At 37.3% G+C, this 9,179-nt stretch overlaps 1 protein-coding gene across 3 annotated transcripts; it reads left to right on the top strand.

The window, feature by feature from the left end:
• The first annotated feature begins 819 nt into the window (after positions 1 to 819).
• LOC147901346 (uncharacterized) lies at positions 820 to 2,323 on the top strand. 3 transcript variants are annotated; one of them, XM_087376075.1, is made up of 4 exons: positions 1,058 to 1,186; positions 1,275 to 1,581; positions 1,728 to 1,868; positions 1,904 to 2,323. In XM_087376075.1, the coding sequence occupies exons 1-3, from the start codon at positions 1,062 to 1,064 to the stop codon at positions 1,827 to 1,829; spliced, it is 534 nt and encodes a 177-aa protein (XP_087232201.1). In that variant the 5' UTR covers positions 1,058 to 1,061; the 3' UTR covers positions 1,830 to 1,868; positions 1,904 to 2,323. The 3 variants fall into 3 exon arrangements, with proteins under 3 accessions (XP_087232202.1, XP_087232201.1, XP_087232200.1); XM_087376076.1 differs by lacking the exon at positions 1,058 to 1,186 and adding an exon at positions 820 to 1,051 and having other exon boundaries at positions 1,728 to 2,319; XM_087376074.1 differs by having other exon boundaries at positions 1,728 to 2,321.
• The last annotated feature ends 6,856 nt before the right edge of the window (positions 2,324 to 9,179 follow it).

The following is a 9,179-nucleotide window of genomic DNA, read 5'->3' as shown; positions in this document are numbered from 1 at the left end:
TGCTTCAATTTAGGGGGCATATAGATGCACCCTCAGGTGCCCTCATGGGCACCTCGGTTTGGGGGGGTGCCAAAGAGAGCACCCATGTGCCATTCGCGGTGAGCCAGTCACCAAAGGTGGAAATTCTTAAAAGGTTGTGTGTAGAAGATACACTAGGCAACACTACTAGTAATCAAAGTCCCCTCCAATCAAAAATCGCATGAACAGAATCGCCTCCAATCAGGACATAGGCAAACCGCATCGAGAGCACCCCCCAAGATGCGCAATGGCTCTGCTCCAACATTGCGTGTGCATAGGGCTCTAAGGCTTAGTGCACACGAGAGAACAAAAGTGCAATTGCTGCCATTCATGTTTTTGTTCACACGCCTAAGGAGCTCAAGTCATTTGAGGCATTTACTACACGTTTGAGTGAGGTCGGAGTACTTCCATGGAACTGTGCATCGGAGAGCTACAGATTTTTGACTGGCCTACCCATCTTTTCTGAACAAGCTCTTGAGCATTGAAGGCATTGTAGCTCAACGCCGCAATTTTTTCTTGGATTGATGGGGTGCTTGGAAATGGCACCCTCAAATTTGGAGTTCCAAATATGAGCATCAAGGGAGCTTCAAGATGCTCTCGAAAACTGCGCCAATCTCCAAAGATCACCACAAGCGTGGGTACGTGTGCACCGGCTCTAAAAGGCCGAGTGGGATTGAAGGCAAAGAGAGCGAGATCCACGTGAGCACGTTGGCGTTAGAAACACGTGGTAAATGAAACGGGCTCACCGTGTATAGCCTGAGGAGCAGCCCCGTTCTTCCAAGAACACGATTGATGGTCGACCTTCGACGCTCACATTCATCTCACAAGTCTCTGTCTCTCCTGCGAACCCGCAAAATTCGCAGCCATGTTGCCCTCCTTCTTCCTCTTGATCCCACCGCCCACGGTGCCTTGGATTATTACCGCCCTTCTCCTCTCTTTCCACCCCAAGTTACTATGCACCGTGTGGCCGCAGACCTTCCCGTGATTTATGATCTTTTGTGAACAGTTCCTTCAGACATATGCAGTGACACAGGTCAGTATATATGGCCAAGTTGTACACTAATTGTCGCCGTTCTTCTACCCATGTTACTCATAGAACCTGCCCATTTCGTTCGGAGGACGCGCTTCAAAGTTCTTTCCCAATAATCTCTGTGCTACCAATATACTTGTTAGAATCTGTCATGTCCTCCGTGTCTATGAATTCCCTTTGAAACTCGCATCACTGTCTAACTCGAACTCCCCTGTTGTTTACACAGCGTCGGCGGACGAGTGCTGTGTGAGAGGAGAGAGGCCGAAAACATGACTAAGTTGTCGGAGAGCTTGCGTCAAATGGGAAAGACGAAAGCGTTGCGGCCCTTGGACTCCACTGAAGACTTGGCCTCCCTACCAGCGCATGTTGCAGTCTGCTTTCGTGGTAGAGAAGCATTTGTCACCCTTCGAAGCCCCAAGGGACAGGGCGTCTGGCCTGCGATATTGGCCAGCATGGAAAGCAACAACTTCAACGTCGTGCGAGCAACGCTTTCGACGGCTCAAGACACCCATGTCCATTCCATCGACGCACTAGTAATAGCTCTTCTACCTGAACTTCAAGCTAGACGGGTTTGGCTGCGTTTGCTCTCTCACAGCAGATTGCCTCGCTTATAAGTCCATGCTCTTGATAATGAAGGTGACAATTTAAGGAAGCAACTGCGGTGCGATTGTTTTTTCAGATCTCCGACAAGGTTTGCATTGGAAGCGAAGATCTGACGAAGCTACTAGAGGAGCTGGTGCTTGAGAAGCTGCGGACTCGAGGGCGCGTCTATGATGGCTAGAGGAGATGGTGCTCGAGAAGCACTCGACATTTTATGCAGGCGCTAGATGCTTGATTGAGAGACTCCAACGGCAGGTGCTACATGCTTGATTGAGCTTAAGCAGCGCTGCAGCAGAGACTCCGTGGATCTTGAACAACAGAAGTGATTAAGTCTGGTTAATATGTAAATATATTTGGGGCACATATTCTTGCCTTTTAACTTCGAAGCTGGCTGCTATTTATCACTCAAGAATCATACTAGGTGATTCTTCTGTATATCATAATGGGTGATCCTCGTGTCCCCGCCGACCATTGCTTAAGATTCAAAGGAGGTGCTTTCCAATGAGACTATGAGTCAGCTCTCAATCTCACCAATTGTGAGTTTTCAAATTTGATTACAAGACCTGCAAGTAATTTCTCCTTACAATCATGAATATGCATATTCTTTTCCATATTATTGAAAAATGCAAATAGAGGTGTGACTGAAGATGGCCTACTAGCCACATTGTAAAAATATGATCTATGTCAACATGTGCCATGGCAACTAGTATTGTTGGGTATATATGGTTGTAATCGTTCATGCGTGCGTGCGTGTGTGTGTGTGTGTGTGTTCTCGTCTCTACAGGACATCTCATCTTTGGATGCTTAGGAGTGTTTTTATGTAAAGTTCTTTTTTTTCCTTATGAAAGCTTAGAAATCTATAAACATAACTAGCATATTACCCAATATTAGGAATTATTTTCCATTTTGTTAGTTTTAACAAATTTTGTACGTAGAGGTGTGATTGCATCTCATAGGTGTAGCTCATAGGCCACCAATATCATCATTCACCAATATTTATCATCATTGCACTTTTTCTTCGTGCATCAAACATGAATGAATCCATCTAAGACAAATAGATACATTCGTGTAGAAGAAAAGTGCAAGAGGGAGTCCTTATTTTAAAACCTATATATTTTTTAAAAGATCGAAGCATGTATTTAAAAGGGCATCCAAATTTAGTAAAAGGTCTCTCTTTTTGGGCCTAATTAGCCTCTTAATACATTTGGCATGTTGAAGTCACCAAAAAGAAAAAAGGCATCCATATTAATAAATCGCGGATTTTGTTTATGTAAAATTATTCTTTTGAAAACACTCAACGCAATACATGACCCTTTGATTCTATTCCATTTATTGATGTGCTCTTTCCAATGACAGTTTCAACTTAAATTGCTTCTTTTACTTTTAGAACAAGAATTGATCATAAACCAATGCAATGATTAGTTCGAAGACAATGATGTGGTTAAAAGCTAGAGATGTCCTGCTCAAGTGAATAAGCATCTATTCTTTCATTCCAAAGGCTATTCTTTTGTAGATACCCACTACTGAGGCTCTGTACTAAAGCCTCACACATGTTGTCTTGGTTTCAAGCAAATATAATGTAATAAAATTGGTATGGCCTCACAACTTAGTATACATAGCCACGGTAAAAGGGTCATCATAAATGTGGGTAAATAGAAAATATTATAAGATTAAGATACAATTAAGCTAAAACAACACTTAAACTCAAATAGCCTTTTACAATATGTGACAATAGGTTGCATGGTGTAAAGCTTAACACGGTTTTTTAAAAAATGTTAAATCTATTTTCTATTTTCTATTTAAGAAAGACATACACACTTGAAAGATAAATTGAATCGCATATCTCACTACAATCTAGGGGACATCTAAGGTTACTTGACCCTAAACTAAATTAGTGTTAGAACAGTTAGATCTTTTAGAATGACTTTAACTTTTTACCTATAATTGTTAGTAGATTGGTAAGTATCTGGGATTATGATCCTAAGTTTGGTAAGAACTTTGGTCAAATTTGAGTACTTTAGAAAAGAGTAAAGAGTTCATTTAAGGAAAACCCCTTTGAGAACCTATTGAACCCTCTAGTGGGTCACCTCACAGAGCGTTAGTGTACCACGTGGATTCAAAAGGAGGGTTTTTAAAATTCAACATTGGGAAAAAAATTGACACGATTACTTGAATTCAACTTAGATTAAAAAATCCATTAGGTCCTAAATTAAGGGTGGTGGTTTTGGGGGAAATTTTTAAGTGAGGGGTTTTTAAATACCGTTTGAATGCACGTGATACATAGGGTTTCTTAGTATTGCACCCCCTAAGATTGAACCTAGCACTAGGGCTTGAGCTATAAGGAATAGGAACCTAGCATTTTAGTACATCAAATTCCTTAGTTATACTCTTAGGTGGGAGAATTTTTTATACGTGGAGGTATTTCTAGGCTAGGTTACTGTGGCATACCTATGTACTTGAATGGAGGTATACATAAGTAGTGTGGCATACTTATGTACCTGAAGGTATTTATTTTCACAGTCCTCCATTAAGGGCTACTCTTTACCTCAATGAAGGTAATTTTTGTGACATGAGAGACTACCAAGCTCCTGTCAAGTCTTGTTTAGTACATGAGGGATATTTTTGTAAAGGTAAGCTTCATCTTATAATATTAGATGCTGGTGAAAGCTTATATAAATATTAGAAGTTGGTGAAAGCTTCTGTTATAAATAAATGCTTCATTCCACAACATTTGAAAAAATATTATTATTAACTACTCCTTTTCAAGGCTGTAATAGAGTTGCAGAGTTTGACACTAAGTTTTGAATTCTAATGTTTGTGTTGTGGAATTTTTTTTATTAGGGCATATGTAAGTGATTGAAAAGTGATTTCACCAACCTTATAGAAGTTTCACTTTTAAGAAAGCTAATACCACCCTCCCCCCCCCCTATAACTATTTCCATTGATTGACTTGTCTTACCTTTCATGGACTTTGTTTTATTGGGGATATGTACAAGATTTCACCAACCTTATAGAAGTTTTAGTTTTGAAAAAGCTAACAACAAACAGCCCCAGTGCCCCCCCCCCCCCCTCCCCTCCAACACACACAATTTACCTTGATTGACATGTCTTATGTCATATGAGAGCCCACCTTAGATGATTTCATCCTCTTTATGATTTAAAAGAGATAAAAAGAAGTTTTGGATGTACTCGAACTTTTCAAAGGGATAATAAAAGACATAAAGGTAAAATGTTAAAAATATACAAGGCTTCATAATATTTTTAGGAGCAATATGCATAATCTACAACAAAGATAAGGGTGTTGGAAGTAGATAATAAAACATTACATGACATGGTAGGGAGGTAGCAAGTTTGCAAGGCTCATTTTGGATGGAAGTAGTAACAATTCTATGCATTACCAATGACTGCTAACACATGCATTTAAAGGCATGATGCCTAAAATGTCAATGGTTATGCTTATCTAATGATTTGAATAAATACTTTATTCACACATTACAAGACAAGAGAGAATAATTTGACTCAAATGAAGAGTGACAAAGTGAAAGTGTACGAGTTGTACAATCCAACAACTCGAAATATGTTTTACAATTGGATGTTTTATACATAATTCCAAACAAACACGTGTTATTATCAGTCTCAAGGTGTACCAAATCCAAATGATAATACAATTAAAAAAATCAAGCCAACTGGATGATGTAATTAAACAAATTAAGAAGCAATGAAGGAAATGTATCATGAGCAAAAATACAATGATGGAGACATTGCAACAATATACAGTTTAAGGGGGCATTAGGTGACTCATCAATGGAAGAAGTAAATAGAAAATGGCTATACTTATCTTAAAACAACTCCTAGCATGCATACATTGTACCCGCCTAATGCCTAAACTAGACCTAATCGAGATAATCCACTTTGATGGAACAATTTATACACATCACCCAACATTACTAGGCTTATGCAAATTATGTGAGAGTAAACATGGATTACACAATTAGTCATGCTATTTTGATCTTACTAATGACAATATATATATCATTTGTTTGTGATGTCAATGGTATCAATACTAATTAGTGTATTTTAGTATTGTATAGCAATTGGTAAGACTATACAAAGTGAATCTAATCTTTATTGACTTTTGGCATTCAACGTTTAATACCAAAATTTTTGTTTATGATTTGTTACATTTGAAGGCTTGAAATAACATAGTTAGTTCTACCTATGACTACAAACGAATTGGATACTAAAATTAACATTCACCACTAGCAGATGGTAAGAAAGGAATAATTTCCTTTCAAAGTATTTGTCATCAATGCTCTCTTGATTAAAACATGGTTTGTATCATAACCAAAAAATAAAGACCAAACTTGGTTCAAAGAATAGATATTAGTAATGGGTCTTACGTAAGAAAAATATGAGCCTATTTGTATTTTCCATAATCAATCATTTGGTTTGCAAAATGATTAGCCCGTTAGTACTTCCAAATGATAAACTAGTGATGGAGTCAACAAATGTACTATTTTGTGTATACATAATTTTAGTTGAAGTTAAAAAACTAATAGGATCAATAGTATTTTGTGCATGCAAAATGTGAGATTATGTGCCTATGTAAATAAATTATGCACCAAATTCATCTTAACTAATTTCAAATGATACTACTAGTGTGTGATGGTAAAGGAGTGACAATGAGTAGCCTATTTGTGCATGCGTGAATAAATCATGCACCAAATTCATCTTAACTAATTTCAAATGGTACTACTAGTGTGTGATGGTAAAGGAGTGACAATGAGTAGCCTATTTTCTACAATAATAAGCTAATAGAAAGAGCATATTATTGTGGTGTGAGCATACTGATTATGTACATGACAATGGTGACATGCAAAAAATGAAATTACACATGATTTTTGCTTGAACACAAGGTGGCTAGTAAAGTACTTATTTCATATAGTGTATGACAATGCTTTATAGCACATGTGAGTCTTATACAATGCTTATCATGCTAAAGAAGAAATAAAGAAGAAACCCTTTTTTTAAAGGAGTACCATTTTAATCTTTTAGTACTGAATATAGTGACATAATTGTGCTACTTCATGATATAGTAGCAATTATAATAGATAACATCATTATTTCATGTTCTAGCGATGCTGATTTATTTTTTATTGTAGCAAGCATATTTCGTGGGAGTGGAGTCTTTCTTCAATTTTAGGCCTTCTAAAATATGTTCCTATAGATATTCAAGCTTCAATGTGCATACATATCATTTGAATGGGTCCACTACTAAGAAACTCTATGTGTAATGTTCATTCAAGGGGGTATTTAAAAACCTTGTCACCTAAAATACCTCCCTAGAAAATCACCCCTCTTTTCTTATGAACAAACGGATTTTTTTATAAAATTGAATTAAAAAACACCTCTTGTTATTTTAATCCTGTTAAATTTTTTCGTGAAGTTGAATTGAAAAACCCCTCCTTTTGAATGCATGTGGTACATTAACATTCAAATGAGGTGAACCCACCAAGCATAAGCTATTTCAAAAAACAACAACAAAATTATGTCCCACTATTGATGGCAAAAGTTAAATCCACTTATGCTATAGAAATTTAAGTAGATTATGCTTTTCAAAAATTCAAAAGTTGCAATATGATTCGTTACTACCTATTTATAGAGCAAAGTTCATGAATTTATTTTGGCAAACAGATTTTTTTTAAAATAATGTAGTCTTTGGAATTCTATTCTATTTTAATGTATCATGTGCTCATTTAAGATATCACAAACCACAAATAGCTATACCATGATACTAGAACTCTCATGAGCACAATTTAGGTCTGAGAGGGTTGCATCCACTTATGATTGTGGAGCTTTGATTTTATTTGAACTAGCATTTACAAGTTGTCATAATCTCATCAACCATAATGTGCATAGTATGAATGCATGAGTTTGTGTTTTTGGCTACATTTATGCGTTGCCTCCTACTTGAAGCTCATTCCATTGATTGTGTTGCGTGCAGTACTTATTCTAGCTACCAATGGTCCTCTTGTTGCACTTCTAATACCTATGCATCATTTCTTGTTTGTATACTTATAGATTTGCAAACAAAATGCACAAAATCATAGCTCAATCCAATTATCATCGATGGTTTTGTTGTTATTATATGTGGTAATATTTTGTAAGGCTGTAATTTACCCCAATAGCAATTCTATCTAGTTTACCAATTTTAATCTTTTTACCAACATCATGATGTTGTTCTCACACTACTTGTGATAAAAAATGACATCCATGAATAACAAATTAATGCAAACATGAAAACACTAATTAAGTCCCTAAGCATGAACTTGAAAGAGGTTGTCACTTGTTAGTTTCTTTGTGGTTATTTTGGGAGAAACCATGATTGACTATTTGTTGATTGATTAGGATTGCTTTTGAGAAGATTGAAGTTTAATAAATATGCAAATCATGGTAGTTTTCCATGTGAGTGAGTTAGCAAATAGCTGTAGGCATTTAATGTTGGAGTATGTCTTGGACCATATCATGGTATAGCTAGAGCAACACAAAGGAGAGTAAAAATTGTGGGAGATCACTAAGGGTAAAAGACATAAGGCTATTTATAGGCATGAACAATATCTTGCAATCAATTTTCATGACTACTTTGAATGGAAATGCACATTACAAAAAAATGGAGGTAAGAAAGGAGCCCCTGTAAGAGAGCCCTTTAGCTAGTTACATGGGAGGTTAAGGTGAATTATAATGAATATAATATTGTCTAATGGAAGGAGATATAATATTGGTTGCTCACTTTTCCTAAAACCAAATCCTCCCATCCAACTACCGTGCACTCCTCTCACTCTCACATTTTCCTATGCCTTCTCTCATTTTTAAGCACCATTTCACATTTTTTTGCTCAAATATAAATTTTGAATTATTTGAAGCTTCTTACTCTATCCTCGCGATCATAGGATGGATGTTTACGTCAAACTCTCATAATTTTCTCTCCATTTTCCTTTTGTACATACACTTCCCTCTGTGTGGTCTCGATGGTGACTCACATGTCATGGGGATGTTGAAGAGATGCCAATGGAGCCTCCACTCCAAGATACTCCTTGTGAGAGCAATGAAAGGCATGAGCTATCCGCAAGTGTCACTCAAGCGGCCTCCAAATTGTTGCAATGTGTTTTCACGAGAGAAATAAGGAAGTGGGAGAGGGAAGAAGAGAGGGGAGAAGGAAGGGAGAAGGAGAAGGGAAGAGGAGAGTGAAGGGGGATAGAGTGGCAAACACAAGGGCACTACAATGGAAACAAGGGAACACCCAAAGCACTCTTGGAAGAGAAGAGGGAGCTTTTATTCAAATTTGTGCAAACAACAATGAAGACCAAAGTCAACCATTTGGCCTTTTATACATGTCACCTTTTGAAGGGAGGGCCAACCCTTTTCCTTTTAGCACTCTCCCTCTCTTTACAATAATGGGCTCTTGGGCCCGTAGGGTGCCAAGGAATATTGCTATTCTTTCCATCTCTCCCTACTAGCTAACCATATAAGA

This window comes from Dipteris shenzhenensis, chromosome 6 (assembly GCF_047967505.1).
Source record: "Dipteris shenzhenensis isolate YYH24624 ecotype China chromosome 6, Dip_SZ_1.0, whole genome shotgun sequence".
Taxonomy (NCBI): Eukaryota; Viridiplantae; Streptophyta; class Polypodiopsida; order Gleicheniales; family Dipteridaceae; genus Dipteris; species Dipteris shenzhenensis.
Note: the sequence above shows the minus strand (reverse complement) of the source record. Positions and strands in the feature narration are given on the sequence as shown.

Excerpts from the sequence above, each read along its gene's own strand:
- LOC147901346 (XM_087376075.1), top strand. The coding sequence starts at position 1,062 with ATGGCCAAGTTGTACACTAATTGTCGCCGTTCTTCTACCCATGTTACT. Across the intron at positions 1,187-1,274 it reads TCTGTGCTACCAATATACTT|CGTCGGCGGACGAGTGCTGT; the intron begins GTTAGAATCTGT and ends TTGTTTACACAG. Across the intron at positions 1,582-1,727 it reads TCCATTCCATCGACGCACTA|ATCTCCGACAAGGTTTGCAT; the intron begins GTAATAGCTCTT and ends TTGTTTTTTCAG.